This window comes from Gopherus flavomarginatus, chromosome 1 (genome assembly GCF_025201925.1).
Source record: "Gopherus flavomarginatus isolate rGopFla2 chromosome 1, rGopFla2.mat.asm, whole genome shotgun sequence".
In the NCBI taxonomy this organism is placed as follows: Eukaryota; Metazoa; Chordata; order Testudines; family Testudinidae; genus Gopherus; species Gopherus flavomarginatus.
The window spans coordinates 148,327,906-148,343,932 of NC_066617.1; the positions used below are offsets into that span (position 1 = coordinate 148,327,906).

Below are 16,027 nucleotides of genomic sequence, written 5' to 3' on the forward strand. Positions count from 1 at the left end.
AATTTTCTGTTTTTGGCTAAGATATTGATTAAAAAAAAGATATTGAAATTGGATTCAGGATTGTTAGCAAGAATTTTTGGAAAACAAAGTTGTTAAATGACAATCTAAATGGCAACACAGTACTGCTTTCATGCTTGGCTCACCCCCCAGCCTGCTGGTCCAACAGCTGCAGTAGAAGAGGAGATAGGTGGAAAACTGCAGGACCCCAAAATCCACCTCTTGGGGTGCAGAGTGGCAACAGCAGCAGCAAACCCTCAGGTCCAATCACACGCCAATGGGCACCACTACCAGCCTTACGGACCATGGTGAAGTTAGCACAGCATCTGATCTCAGGGACGGGGCACCCACGGAGCCACAGCAGCTCATCCTGCCCTGTGCAGCTCCCCCCGGATGAGATGGATTGCTGGCAGCTGCCAGCCCGGGGGAGAGGCGCTCCCCAGCTAGGGTGGCCAGATCCAGATGTCCTGACTTTATAGGGCCAGTCCCGATATTTGGGGCTTTGTCTTATATAGGCATCAATTACCCCCACCTAGAGTGACCAGACAGAAAGTGTGAAAAATCAGGACAGGGATGGGGGGGGGGGTGTAAAAGGAGCCTATATAAGAAAAAGACCCCAAAATTGGGACTGTCCCTATAAAATAGGGATATCTGATCACTGTACCCCAATCCCCTATCCTGATTTTTCACACATTTGGCTAACCCTAGCCAAGCCCTGTGTGACATTGCAATCCTGGCTGCCTGCCGAGGAAGTGAGTTACTTTCACTTTCATTCCTCAGCAGGCAGCCAGCCAGCCCTCCCCCCACCTATCCCCCAGCACCTCACCCAACCCAGCCCTGACGGAGGGGAGGGAGGAGAGAGAGAGGGGTGCTCCTGGGGAGGAGGGAGAAAGGAGGGGGTGCTCCATGGGGTGGGGCGGAGAAGAATGGATGTTATGGGGGACAACAAAGGATACTGGTTCCAGAGCCACAGAGCCTGCCTCACCTCACCTCAGCCGGGGGGAAAGAGTCACACTCACAGGTGAGCTCCTTCCCCAACCCCTACCCCCTCATCTTCCCAGAGACCCCAGCAGCTAATCCCATTCCTCAGACTGTGCTGCATTCGTCTCTCTGTAGGACCCAGCAGCCCTGCTTCTACACTGTCTGGGCTGCCTGCAGAGTGGTGCCTCCAGGCAGAGTGAGGCCCAATGCGGCTGCCTATTCTGCCTATGCCTAAGGACGGCCCTGCACAGAGAACCCTCTGGGCCCTCCTATCCAGGCTGTGCCTACATCTGGCATTTTCTTTTTGTGTAACTTCCCTAACATCTGGCCTTTCCTATCCATCCATGCAGCTACAGCTCTTGTCATCCTCTCCTGTCTCAGTTACTCCAACATCCTTTTCTCTGACCTCACCTTGCACATCTCCATTCTGAAGGAAAAAGCTACCTCCTGGTCCTCGAACATGACCTATGAGGGAAGGTTGAAAGAACTGGGCATGTTTAGTTTTGAGAAAAGAGTGAGGGGGGACCTGAGAACAGTCTTCAGATATGTCAAGGGTTGTTATAAGAGGATGGTGATTAATTGTTCGTCATGTCCACTGAAGGTAGGAGGAGAAGTAATTGGCTTCATCTGCTGCAAGGGAGGTTGAGGGTGAGTAATACAAAAGCTTTCCAGCAATAAGGATAAGGAAGTGCTGGAATGGATTACAAAGAGAGGTTGTGGAATTCCTGTCCCCAGAGGGTTTTAAGAACAGGTCAGACAAACGTATGGCATATTTATACCATATCCTGCCGCAGGGCTATGGGGAATGGAGCAGATGATCTCTTGAGGTCCCTTCCAGCCCTATATTTGAAGATTTTACAATTCATTGCCTTAGCCCTTTGCTTTGATCACATCTCCGGTGGAGCATGCGGATCATGTTTGCGGATGAGCTGCGGGTATAAATTTTGAACCTAGAGCCCTGCAAATCTGCAGATATCCATGGACCATTTTTGCAGATCGCAGCTTGGACGTGGATATAAATTTTGTATCCATGCAGGGCTCTATCTGTCTTACTTCTATCTATACCTACAACTTAAATGTATTAAATACACATTGATTACATTTGAAATAACATATGGGATGACCATAACAATGATCAATGAATGATAAAATGAACTAATTGGCTCCATGAACCACGGAGACTCTTCCTTTTCCATCCCCACCTCCAAGAGCTGCCTTCTCTTCCCTGCATGTTCTTTGGATCTTCGAATCTGTCCCCCCTGAAGTCAGATGGCCTGATTCTTATTCTTCACATTCTCCTTTGGCAGAAGAATTAGTCTGTGGCTCCTGAACTACACCATCTAATTTGCCAGCGTTCTCCATGCACAATGTTTTTTATGCTCCCTCCCTTTACACCTGAGTCCATAGATTCCCGAATGCTGCAGGATGTGTTTTCCTGACATCTAATGCTGCTTGGATCCCTGCATTCAGTCAGCGACATATTATCGCCTAGGCCAGCAAATTTGCAGGGGCAGCAAATTTGCTCATGCCCCCTCCCCAACTCCTCCCCTTCCCCAAATCCTCAGCTTGCCTCCTCCCCTAGGTGCACCGCACTTCCCTCCTTCCACCTCCCTCCCAGGTTTGCTGCACGAAAGCGCTAGGAGGAAGGGAGAAGCGAGTAGCGGTGCGCTCGGAGGAGGCAGAGCAGAGGTGAGCTGTGGCCCGCGGGTGTGGGGAGCAAGCTGGGGAGGGGGCGGGAACTACTCTCCACCCCAGCTCACCTCCGCTCCACTGCTGCTATCCCCCGAGTGCGCCACAACTCTCCTTCTCCACCGTCCCTCCCAGGCTCACTGTGTGAAAGCGCTGGGAGGGAGAGAGGAGAAGCGAGTAGCAGCGTGCTTGGGGAATAGCGGAGATGACGCGGGGCTGTGACAGTGCAGTTCTGGTGGGACCCAACTGAGAGTGCCAATTCAGGACTGCTTAAACAGGGCAGTTACAGCCCTAGGTTGGGGTTTTTCCACCTCTATGGCAAACCAAACCAGCCAGACAAAAAGGACTTTGGTTTCACCCCACTGGCTAACCACAAGTCACACATGCAATTTCCTTAGACACTGTAGTCTCCCAGTATCACCACCAGTCCCACTCGTCCTGAGGATGAATGGTTATGAAAACCAACACCCCAATAAAAGAAAACAGTTCTCTCAATTGCAAAGAATCAAGCCCCAGACCCAGGTCAATATACACATCAGATCTTACTCACAAATCACGCTGTTGCCAATCCTTTTAGAATCTAAAATCTAAAGGTTTATTCATAAAAGAAAAAAGATAGAGATGAGAGCTAGAATTGGTTAAATTGAATCAATTACATACAGTAATGGCAAAGTTCTTAGTTAAGGTTTGTAGCAGTGATAGAGTAAACTGCAGGTTTAAATCAAGTTTCTGGAGAACATCTCCCGCTGGGATGGGTCATCAGTCCTTTGTGCAGAGCTTCAGTTTGTAGCAAAGTTCCTCCAGAGGTAAGATGCAGGACTGAAGACAAGATGGAGATGAGGCATCAGCCTTTTATAGGCTTTACAGCAAAATGAGTCTGGAGTCACCTGGGCAAGTCCTTGCATACTTTGCTTAGGCCTGGTCCACACTACAGCATTAAATCGATTTAAACAGCGTTAAATCGATTTAACGCTGTACCCGTCCACACTACAAGACACTTTAAATCGATTTTAAGGGCTCTTAAAATCGATTTCTGTACTCCTCCCCAACGAGAGGAGTAACCCTAAAATCGATATTACTATATCGATTTAGGGTTAGTGTGGACGGAAATCTAAGTTATTGGTCTCATTCTTTTACTGAGCTACCCAGAGTGCACCACTCCAGAAATCGATATTACTATATCGATTTAGGGTTAGTGTGGACGGAAATTGAAGTTATTGGTCTCATTCTTTTACTGAGCTACCCAGAGTGCACCACTCCGGAAATCGGTGGTAGCCTAGGACCATGGACGCACACCACCGAATTAATGTGCCCTAGTGTGGACGCATAAAATCGATTTTATAAAACCAGTTTTATAAAACTGGTTTTAATAATTTCGATTTTATGCTGTAGTGTAGACGTGGCCTTAGTTACAAGGCGTATCTGCCTTCTCTCCATGGGTCAGTTGTGTAGCTGATGGTCCTTAATGGGCCATCAATCAGGCTAGGCAGAGCTAACACCAACTTGTCTGGGATGTTTCCCAGAAACACAGCACAAATTTGAAATACAGACAGTACAGAGCCAATACTCATAAGTTCAACTACAAAATGATACATACATATAGACAGCATAATCATAACCAGCAACCCATAACCTGGTCTTAGACATAAGATTTGGTGCCTCTACAGGACCTTGGTCCCAGATTATATCAATAACATCACAGGGGCTGGCGAGCGCGGGGAGTAGCTCTTCCTGGGGCGGGGGCAGGGAACCAGTCCCTGCCCAAGCTCACCATCACTCCACCTCCGCAATCCTCTGAGCGTGCCACAACTCCCCTTCTCCCTCCTCCCTCCCAGGCTTGCCATGGGGGAGCAGAGGTGAGCTTGGGGGTGGGGGAGGATTGTAATTTTTTGAGGGCCTAGAGGCAGCAAATTTGTTAATCCACCACTGCCTTCAGTGATATCCCTGCCCTTTCTATTCCTCATTGCACTGAACCCCACCAGCCCATGCTTACTGTTCCCAGTTGCCCCAGGACTCTCATTGTCTCTGGACCTCTCTGTCAGCAAGAAGCAGTGCCAGAGAGACTTGCCTTCTGTCTGGAGTCTTCACTTTCTGGGACATGCAGTTCCATTCTCTGTGTTTTAGGAGCCTTTTTGATAATGAGTGTCTGGCTGTGTGTGTTCCCAGCAAAGATGGGGATGGTTAAGTCCCTCATAAACAGAATGTTCTGCACCTCTGAGCACCTAGGGAGCTGCCCCTGTGATTTTATTGGTTTTAAATGGACTGGGGATAAACTAATAGAATGTTTTATTTTATGACAAATGGCTTATGAATTCCTCTGATCTCCCTTGTTTTCTTTCCCTTGAGCAAGGTTTCCAGTTTCCATACCCCCTGCACCTCCCTCCTGCACCCTGGTCCACTGCATGGTGCATACCCCTTTCACACCAACCTCTGCCCCCCTGCACCTCAACACCTGCCCCTTCCTGTGTCCCCTTTGCCCCCAACCCTCAACCTGACCTGGATGCATGAAGCAGCTGGCGTTGCTGCGTGCTCCCCCACTGGAGTGCTGCTCCTCCGCCCCACGCAGCCCTGGGGGCTGGGAGAGGGGAACAAGGAGCCACGTCAGGGCTTCCTGCACCCAGGTCACTTTCCCTGCAGGCTGTGTAAGGGGAGGGCAGGAGAGCAGCAGCTCCTGATGCCTCAGTACAGCCCAGGTGGGGAAATGACGTGGATGCAGGGAGCCCTGGTGTGTGTGTTGGGAGGACTGTGTGTGTATGTGTGTGTGTATTGGGGTGGGGGGAGGATATGAAGGACTGTATGTGTTGAAGGGAGTATGTGAAGGAGAGTGTGTGTGCCTGAGTGAGTGAGTGTGCTGTCTCTTTAAGAAAGCTCTCAGAGTCAGGAGCCTGAACTAGGCTTGTTCAGACACAAGCAGCTGCCAGCAGCTCCGGCCCCAGAGAGACAGTAGCACACGCAGTTTCCCCCCTGTCCTGTCACCCCAGCTCAGTGGAAATCGGGTACCCGGGTGGGGGGGTGGGGGACAGGAACAATCAATCAGCACCTCCCTCCCGCAGAGCAGTCAGGAGGATGCTCCCAGTTGGGAGTGGACAGGGGCGACTCCAGGGGTGAACAGAGAGTGGGGGGTGGGGGGACAGGAACAGCAGCAGCTGCACACGTGGAGCAGGGCGGAGGAGAGGCCTCTCTGCTCCAGAGCAGTCACCTGGCTCTGACGGCTGGTTGTCCAATTGCCCCCTGCAGCTCAGGTCTCTCCCACTCCCCCACGCTGCTGCTTATCTACTTCCTATGCTGTTTTCATCAGCCCAGTGAGCCTCTCGGTAGCAGGTCAGGTGGGAATCCAAACCCTGTGCCCGGCACCCCCTTGAGTGGGGAACCCGTACGGCCCACCCTAAGGGCCAGTCCTGGGTAGGGAGCAGAACTGATCCCCTCCACTGTCTCCTATGGGGAAGAGTTTTGGGGGAATTCAGTCCCTGATTTTTATTTTCTGTCTCTCCAGCACTTACTTGGGTTTGCTCTCTGCCTTTCCATCCCCAATTCTGAAATTTCTCTTCTATTCTAGCCAAGAAGCCAGAAGGCAGCAAAGCAGTTGGTCGGTCCCTTCAAAAGAAGATGGAGGAGAAGCGAGGGGAGAAACGGAAAGCAGCTGAGCTGGATGACAACAGAAAGAAGGTACTGACGGCTGGGTAGGGATGGCTTCAGACCACTGGGGGAACTGCGGGGCAGTTAAGAGACAAGGAAAACTAAGGCGCATTAGTGTTCCAGAACAAATCTGAAGCAGAGGCCATGTGCTGTGCAGGGGGCAGCTAGGCTGCTACGGTGTCTGCCATACTGGAGTCTATAGGCCTGATGTAACCTTCCCATGAACCTTGCGCAGCAGTAGTATTCTCAGGTGACCAGTAAAGCAGCTGTTCCCAGCAGCAAGCAATAGCCAGCCATGCCCTGGGGAGAAGGGCTAAGGGTTGGCCTGGAGCATGCCATTGCCAAGTGGGGCACCATCATTATCGGTTCACTTCCAGCTTTTTCACCTTCCATCCGGCCAAGGAGCTGTGGAGACCCAGATCCCCACCCTATGGAGATTAAGCTCCAGAGCTGCCTCCTGGGCAGTTGATCCAGCAATTGGGAGGGAAGGGAGGTGCTTCCTCTCACTCAGCATTGTGGGATGTGCTTGCTGTCCGCACAGTACAGTGGGCTCCAGGGACATAGGTTAGGGGTTTGTTACAGGAGTGGATGGGTGAGATTCTGTGGCCTGCGTTGTGCAGGTCAGACTAGATGATCATAATGGTCCCTTCTGACCTTAGTCTATGAGGTGATGGGGTGGTGAGGGAGAACGAGGAGCAGAATCCTCACCAGGAAGATGCTGAGCTAGCCGAGGCGCATGGGGAATTACTGCCAAGATCCAAAGGGAATGTGTCCAGCCCCCATGAGCAGGGAAAAGCTGGTGAAAGTTACCACAGACCAGAGAGAGAGCAGGGAAACCACTCAGAGGAGAAAGTGGATGAACCCATTAATTGTCAGAGAACTCGCAGGGACCTCAAGGAAACTACATCCCAGGAGAAAATCCTCAGGGAAAAGAGAGAGAATACATGCAGTGAGTGTGGGAAAAACTTCCATTACTGTTCAGTCCTTATTTGACATGAGATAATCCACACGAAAGAGAGACCCTACGAATGCTGTGAATGTGGGAAAAGCTTCAATCATACCTCAGCCCTTATTAGACATCAGCGAATACACAGAGGAGACAAACTCTATATAATGCTATGAGTAAAACATTTCCTGCACTCAGAGATATGCCCTTATCTCTCATCAGAGAATCCACACAGAAGAGCGACCCTACAAATGCTGTGAGTGTGGGAAAAGCTTTGCTCAGAGCTCAAATCTTACTGCACATCAGAGGATCCACACAGGAGAGAGACCCTATGAATGCTGTGAGTGCGGGAAAAGTTTCACTCACCTCTCCTCCCTTATCTCTCATCAGAGAGTCCACACAGGAGAGAGACCCTATGAATGTTGCGAGTGTGGGAAAAGCTTCACTCATAGCTCAGGCCTTCTCAATCATCAGAGAATCCGTAAAGGAGATAAACTCCATAAAAACCTTCTCTAGAGCTGTCAAAAGACTTTTTTCTTTAATTCTTTTGACAATTCCGAGGTAGTGAGCATTAAGGCTGTCTGCATCTTTTGCACACTGTAGTCCCTCAGCTCCCACACATGAGTTGCCCACTTTTGAAGCTCGCCCGTCATTTGGGTGAATCCTGTGATCCTTTCTATCAACTCCATTGTCTTGCAAGTCATGGGAGCATGTGTCCTTTCTACCAGGAATGTCCATCACCCAGGGTGAGGGAGATGGGGGGTGTCTTCAACCAATTATGTTGAGATAAAATCTACCTGGGCCTCATCACTGTGGCTGCCATGGAGTTCGCTAGCTTGAGTCTTGCACTAAAGACATGGGCCATGGAAACTAGGTGAAGTTATCTAACACATTTCCTCCTGATCTGACGTAACCACCATCACATTTCCTTGTCTAAACAAACCTGGAGAATCACATTTATACTCCTTCTCCCAGTGCAAAGTTATTGTTAGAGACGTCAAGTTCCTCTCTGAGGACAGATTGGCTCATTCCCTGTTGTTCTCACATTACCCTGGATCATGCAGAACAGCAGCTGTTTTGTTGACCATTTTTCTCAATTAAAATATATTTAAATATAGCGAAGAGCCACAGCAGTGTCAGGGACATAAGGGTCATTTCAGGCTCTGTGATACTGGAAGGAGATGTGGTGACTCAGGCATTCTGTCCTTCCCCATCACCCCAGAATTGTTACCTTGTGTCTGAGCCATGCACAGTTCACCCCTTCATATTCCTTCACTTCCCAAAGTGTCTGGTGAGGTAGTATTCTTAGCTATCTGTGCTTGGGAATGGTGCTTGGATGTCTTTGTTCCAAAATCAGAGTCAGTCTGGCAGGAGATGAAAGTGTCACAGACCTGGAAGGGGATTTCAAATGGAACCCAAGCACTGTTCAAATCCCATTTTCCCTCAGTTGGCAAAGCCACTTCTGGGAAGGTCAGCTGTTTTTTCCCCCTCTTTATGAAGATGCTAAAACTTTTGTAAATAACACTAATGAGACAGCACTGAGTGAAGCAGGTTTTATGGGAGAATCTCTCATCCTGATTCTGAGTTATCAGATGTAACCTACTCTGGAATTTCCCTTAAAATGAAAATGAAAGTGTCTTCTACTTCTCTGTGATATGGGTTTTCTATCTTTCATGAAGGCTCCTTGGTCATATAACTGCATCTTAGTTTTGTTTGGCAGAATGTAGCTCAGATTTATTGGGACATTTCCGACAAATGACCATCATTCTTTACTACAGGTTTGTTTTCCCCCCTATCCCTGCATGGTGACATGGAGAAAATTCAAATACAGTTCAATCAACAGGAGAGAATACTCTAAGCTGCTGGACATATTATCAAGGAAACAGTCATGTGTTTAAATCTCCACTCTGAAAAGGTGAACAGCAGCAGACCCCAAACCATGTAACTGACGGAAGTAAGTGCACATAGTCACAGGGTAATTCAATTGTTTAAGTCAGTATTGCCTCAGATGATCCAGGGATAGAATTCCACAGCAAGTGACTTGGAACTAGGCAAAATGCCCAGGTATTTGGTTCCCAAAGCATTTGTGACCCAGTCCCTAAAGGAGGTTACTCCTGAAGAGATCTAGCTAATCCCAAAATTTGAGAAATGCTGTCTGTGATGAGATGTATCAACCCTGAACTGGCACTGCTAGGGTTAACTGCACTGTGTGGGCTGAAGAGACCACACCACCTCACTCTCTCTGGGCATGCTCCGACTGGAGACAGAGTATAAAAGGGAGCTGCTCAGCTCAGCTCAGCCTGGGCAGACTGAAAAGGAGAGAAAACCTACGTTGTTGATTCCTGCCAGGAAGCTGCTAGACCCCCAGGCTGCAGAGGCCAGCCATGCTGAGGCCCCTGCAGACACCCAGTTGGCTGCCAAGGACGGCCAGGAAGAGACGCTGGATGCCGGGAGATTGCTGACGCTGGAAGTAAGGGTGGGAAGTTACTCAGGGAACGGGACTGTTGCAGTGAGAGATCAAGCCTGGACACAGGAGTATTGGTTCCTCAAGGCCCTGTGTCAGGACCTGGTGGAGTAGGGTGGTCCCAGGTCCCTCTACCCTGCACTGCACCCACCACTGGATGGAGTCACCACCTGAAGACAAGCTGTCTTGACCCAGGGGAGATTTCTTCCCCCACAAACCCCTGCCACAGGATGTATCAACCCCATGACACTGTCCATAATGATGTAGATGTGGAGGAAACAGAAGTGGTGTTTTTGCTGAACTCACCATTTGTGGATGATATAACTGTTTGTAGGATTAAATCAGTGTTGAATGTGAGATGGCTGCGGAAAAATAACTATTTTTTAATAGAAACCTCATCTCTGTTATCTTACAGAGATTCTGATCCAGGCCTGGATCTAATCCCTAACCACAGTTGCACTCAGGGGTTCACTGGTGGAAAGGGGGATTAAAAGAAAACTAACATATATAAGAAGATTCTTTAAGCGTTGAGTATTTATCATTATCAATGAGAATGAAATTAACACACAGTTACTCTTTAATGAAGCAGAGACTTAATTATGTGATCAACTGAATTATATTTTTCTTTTTGTTAGTAATATAGGAAATGGGGACTAATCCTGAGAAGCTTCTTTGATGTAACTTACCCCCTTTGGCCTAAAATGTCCTGATGTAAAACCTCACTCCAAAGGTTGGGGTGGGGGAATATGTGTGAGAAATACTGTAGAGGAGAAAACTGACCCAGTATCGATTTTCATGATTTGTATTTCAAAAGGAACTTATTTTGATTAGGTTCAAAGTCGATTTCTGTGTAGGCATGTTAGCAAAAAGAAGGTGGTCAGGGAAAGTGTGGGACCCTTATTGAATGGGGGAGGCAACCTAGTGACAGGTGATGTGGAAAAAGCTGAAGTTCCCAATGCTTTTTTTCCATCGGTCTTCACAGACAAGGTCAGCTCCCAGACTGCTGCACTGGGCAGCACAGTATGGGGAGGAGGTTAGGAGCCCTCAGTGGTGAAAGAACAGGTTAAGAACTATTTAGAAAAGCTGGACGAGCACAAGTCCATGGGGCTGGAGCTAATGCATCTGAGGGTGCTGAGGGATTTGGCGGAGGTGATCACAGAGCCACTGGCCATTATCTTTGAAAACTTGTGGCGCTCCTGGATGATTGGAAAAAGGCAAATCTAGTACCCATCTTTTAAAAAGGGAAGATGATTTAAAGGGCCTGGGGATGTAAAGTCCCTGGCCCCTTCCGGTTGAGACCCCAGCCTCTGCTCAGTACCCGGCCTTGCATTCCAGTAAGTCCCTTAAATTACTTTCACCCCTGTCTGTCCCATGCTGTATCTGATCTCTGATCTTTGTTCGCCCCCATTCCTGTGCCCCAGCACCCACCACTTTCAGCTGCTCCAGTCCAACCTCTTCCTGAATCCTTCACTTCACTGCCACTCTGGGCTGCAGCGCTCACAGGGACTAGGGGGGTGGGGCTTTCTCCTGCTGGAACTAGCCCCTAGTTTTCCATTTGTGCATCAAGTGTCCACATGTGCCACGGTTGGTTCAGATTTGGTTCAGAGCTGACCAAGATGGAAGGTCGAACCCAGGAACCTTCTGCAGAGGATCCGGCACAAGGTGCTTACTGCAGAAGCCTGGCGGAAGTTACCCCTTGCTGGCCCCCGCCCTGTGCTGCTGCACACACATCTCAATTGAGCAGCTTACTAGAAGTATGTCTGCTACCTTGCCGATGTAGCCCAAACTGCCCACTGAGCTGTGCCTCTCCTTCCCATTTCTAGCTGGGTCTCAAGCCCCTGCTTCAGACATGCCCTAGCCCTACCCAGTCTACCCCCTCCACACCAGCCCCTCCCCCACATATTCGGACCAATTCTCCTCCCCCACCCCACACACTCATGTATCTGAATTATTCCTTTCCTGGATTTCAGATTATGAAATTTGTTACCTTGAACCCCCCTTTCTTCCAGATCTCAGCTCACATGGGGGACCAATGCTAGGGTCCTCCAAATCCCAGGATATATAGGGGGCAGGGAGAGTGGAAGGGGCCCTCCAGATCCAGCACGTATGCAGAAGGGGAGAATACAAGTCTGAAAGGTCCCTCCTGCCCCTCACCTCAACTTCTTCTGTTCCCCACACATAACCCCTCCAGTCCTCTGCCTTCCCCATTAAACCTCCCATCCCTACCTGCAAACACAACCTCCTCTTGGCCCTATTCCCACCCATGCTTGCACCCCTAATCACCCCCTCCCAGTGAGGTACAATTTACTTTCAAATTTGTTTGAGACCCTTCCAGTTGATCTGCTAAATACTCCGACTACATTTCTGAAAACAGCCTTGGTGGAGACAGGTTTTTTTCCAGCTCAGTTTGCCCTCAGATGTCTCATCAAGGGGGGAGTTCAAATGTCAACGGTTCTAGAATTTTTGAACTTTAGGAAATACTGTTGTTTACAGGGGGGGCTGTATCTTGGGAACCCCTTGGTCAATTGGCCCAAAATCTGAGTTGCTCACCCAACCTGGAACCCTCATGAGGCACACCACATTTCAAGGCAATTCAAATAAATGTGTGTATTCTAAAGCACTTAAAATGGTCAAGCTGGCTCTGTACCCACCGGCAGCCAAGCTCCCCTCCCCTCCACCTCCTCCTCCCTCCGCTCCTCCGTCTACCTCGCAGTACTTCCTGCCTGGCTACCACCAAACAGCTGTTTGGCAGCGTTAGCATGCCCTGGGGGGGGGGGGGGGGAGGGAGAGGAGCAGGAATGTGGCGCACTCAGGGGAGGACGTGGGGAAGAGACAGGGCCAGGGTGGGGATTTGGAGAAGGAATTGGAATAGGGTCAGGGATGGGGGGAAGTTGGGGTGGGGACTTTTGGGAAGGGGTTGGAATCGGGATGGGGCTTCATGGAAGGGGTGGAGTGGGGGTGGGGTTGAGCACCCATGACAAAGTCAGCATCTATGGGCATAAGATTCTTTTTCTGAGACTGACCCGCGGCTTTCCCTCTCAAAAAGTTTTGCTGAGAAACATGACAGGATGAAATTAGTGATCTGGTCCTTCCTGCATTAAAACTGCTCCCACACCACCCTCAAACGCATCTGTTGTTACGATGAATGTTTGGTTGAAGTCCATGGCCCTGAATACAGGGTCAGACTTAAGGGCCGCCTTAAGCTGGTTACAGGCTCTCTGACATTTCTCAGTCCACTGAACTGCATTTGGTTGTTTTTTCTTGATCAGGCCTGTCAGTGGAGTGGCAATTTGGCTTTAGTTTGGTACAAATCATTGGTAATTCCCGGCCAGGCCGAAGAAGGATTGGACCTGCTTCTTTGACTTAGGGACAGGCCAGTTTTGGATAACATTTACCTTAGCCTGTAGGGGGTTCATAATACCTTGACCCACCTGGTGTCCAAGGTACATTACCCTGTTTAGGCCTATTTGACACTTTTTGGCTTTAACAGTTAAGCCTGCCTCCCTTATGCACTGGAAGACAGCATGGAGGTGTTCCAGGTGTTCTGCCCTAGCACCTGAGAATATAGCCATATTGTAGAGGTAGGTGACTGCAAATTCCCCAAATCCAGCCAGAAGGTTATCCACCAGTCTCTGGAAGGTGACAGGTGCATTTTGCAATCTGAAAGGGAGCACATTAAATTCATGCAGCCCTACATGGGTGATGAAGGCTGACCTATCCTTGGCTGGGTCATCTAATGCACTTGCCAGAATCCATTAGTTAAGTCTAAGGTGGAGATGTACTGGGCATGTCCCAGTTTCTCCAATAGCTCACCTGTGGGTGGCATTGGATAGTTTTCTGGGCGAGTTACATTTAGTTTATGGTATTCCACAGAAAAGCAGATTTCCCCATCTGGTTTGGGAACCAGAACCACTGGAGAGGCCCATGTACTCTCAGAGGGGTGGATTGCACCCATCTGTAACATGTCCCTGATCTCCATTTCTATTGTGGTTTTGGCTTGAGGAGCCATCCGGTAGGATTGGGCTCTAATTGGGCGAGCATCACCTGTGTCAATGGAGTGGTGCACCTGTTCTGTCCGTCCTGGGGTGGCTGAAAACATTGGCATGAAAGTGGCGCACAGCTCCTGGATTTGCTGTCACTGCTTATGCCCAAGGGTCATGGAAAGGCTCACCTCTTCCATGCTACTGTTGCTTTTTCCATCATAGTAGACTCCTTCAGGCCACTCTGCGTCACCTCTCTTCTGGGTTGTAAACTGGAGAACCTTGATTTCTCAGGAATAAAGGCGCTTTAGAGAATTAACATGATATACTTTAGGTTTTAGGGTAGGGTCTGGGAATGCTATAAGGTAATTAACAGCTCCGAGGTGCTCTCAGACCATAAATGGCCCCTCCTATGATGCTTCCATCTGTCATAAACAGATAGCTAAGGGTTAATGTCTCTTTCACCTGAAGCACCTGACCAGAGGACCAATCAGGAAACCGGATTTTTTCAACTTTGGGTGGAGGGAATTGAGTGTCTAAGGTCTTTTGTTTTCTGCCTGCCTGCTTTCTCTGAGCTTTGGAGAAGTAGTTCTACTTTCTAGTCTTCTGTTTCCAAGTGTAAGGACAAAGAGATCAGATAGTAAGTTATATGGTTTCTTTTCTTTGGTATTTGCATGAATATAAGTGCTGGAGTGCTTTGATTTGTATTCTTTTTGAATAAGGCTGTTTATTCAATATTCTTTTAAGCAATTGACCCTGTGTTGTATCATCTAATACAGAGAGAACATTTGTACTTATTTTTCTTTCTTTTTATATAAAGCTTTCTTTTAAGACCTGTTGGAGTTTTTCTTTACTTCAGGGAAATTGAGTCTGTACTCACCAGGGAATTGGTGGGAGGAAGGAATCGGGGAGATCTGTGTGTTGGATTGCTAGCCTGATGTTGCATTCCCTCTGGGGGAATAGGAAAGTACTTTTTGTTTCCAGGATTGGGAACAGAGAGGGAGATTCACTCTGTTTGGATTCACAGAACTTGTGTCTGTGTATCTCTCCAGGAGCACCTGGAGGGGGGAAGGGAAAAAGGATTATTTCCCTTTGTTGTGAGACTCAAGGGATTTGGGTCTTGGGGTCCCCAGGAAAGGTTTTTCAGGGGGACCAGAGTGCCCCAAAACACTCTAATTTTTTGGGTGGTGGCAGCAGGTACCAGGTCCAAGCTGGTAACTAAGCTTGGAGGTTTTCATGCTAACCCCCATATTTTGGACGCTAAGGTCCAAATCTGCGACTAAGGTTATTACATGGTGGCAGCGGTGGGATATAGACAGAACCCAGAAGCCAGTAGAAATATTATATTTTTCTTTTCTCTGCTAAGGGCTTTTTAGCAAAAAGAAGCAGTTGGTTTTAAAAGGGAACCAGAGAGAATTTTTTTTTCTGCTCTCTCTCGCAGTTTGTGGCTTGCATGTTAAGGGTCTTTTGTCATGCAATAGCCCTCCCATTAGGAGGCAAGTACCGGCACTTATATGCATGCAAATAAAGTGGTTTTTCTGGTTTCCCTTCATTGAACATTAGCTAGAGAGAGAAAAGGAAAATTAACTAAAGGCACTGTTGCTAGGCAGACTTCAGGAGGCAACAGAGAACCTGCAGTTCAGAAGATAAACACCGGAGGGCACCCCAACACAAGAAAACAGGAACCATGACTTCTAAGGCAAAAATTGACGCCGAAGAACAAATCAAAGAAGCTAAACACAGGCGACAACTGGAAATAAAACAAAAAGAGATGGAGATAAAAAAAAGAGAAGAACAGATCAAAGAGGCAGCACACAAAAGAAAACTAGAAGAAGAAGAGATGGCCTACCGAAGGAAACAAGCAGAAGATGAGTTGGCCCACAGAAGGAAGCAAGAAGAAGAGGAGGCGGCCCACCACCGAGAAATGGAAAAACAACAAAAAGAGAATGAAGAGAAGGAAAAACAGAGAAAACATGAACTGGAGTTGGCAAAAGCTGGGCTGCCTGTGCCAGCCAACCCTAACAACCCGGCACCAAATATTGCTCCACAGCACAGAAAATTTCCCACCTACAAGGCAGGTGATGACACCGAGGCCTTCTTGGAAAATTTTGAAAGAGCCTGTCTTGGGTACAGCATTCCCGAAGACCAGTACATGGTAGAATTGAGGTCACAGCTCAGTGGACCTTTAGCAGAGGTGGCAGCTGAAATGCCTAAGCACCAAATGAATGACTATAAACTTTTCCTAACCAAGGCCAGATACAGGATGGGGATAACCCCAGATCATGCCCGTCGGCGCTTCAGAACCCAAAAGTGGAAACCAGAGGTGTCATTTCC

At 48.6% G+C, this 16,027-nt stretch overlaps 1 protein-coding gene across 2 annotated transcripts in view; it reads left to right on the plus strand.

Moving 5' to 3' along the window:
* The first annotated feature begins 433 nt into the window (after window positions 1-433).
* The window catches only part of LOC127047073 (zinc finger protein 664-like), a 37,842-nt gene continuing 22,248 nt past the window's right edge, over window positions 434-16,027 (plus strand). The window contains exons 1-4 of one of the 2 annotated variants that reach the window (XM_050944985.1): window positions 434-1,018; window positions 6,224-6,333; window positions 7,472-7,589; window positions 9,028-9,115. In XM_050944985.1, the coding sequence (XP_050800942.1) occupies window positions 904-1,018; window positions 6,224-6,333; window positions 7,472-7,589; window positions 9,028-9,107 (423 nt within the window). In that variant the 5' untranslated portion in view covers window positions 434-903 and the 3' untranslated portion in view covers window positions 9,108-9,115. Of the gene's footprint in view, window positions 1,019-6,223; window positions 6,334-7,471; window positions 7,590-9,027; window positions 9,116-16,027 lie in introns of those variants that run through there. The other variant, XM_050944976.1, reaches the window with a different exon arrangement.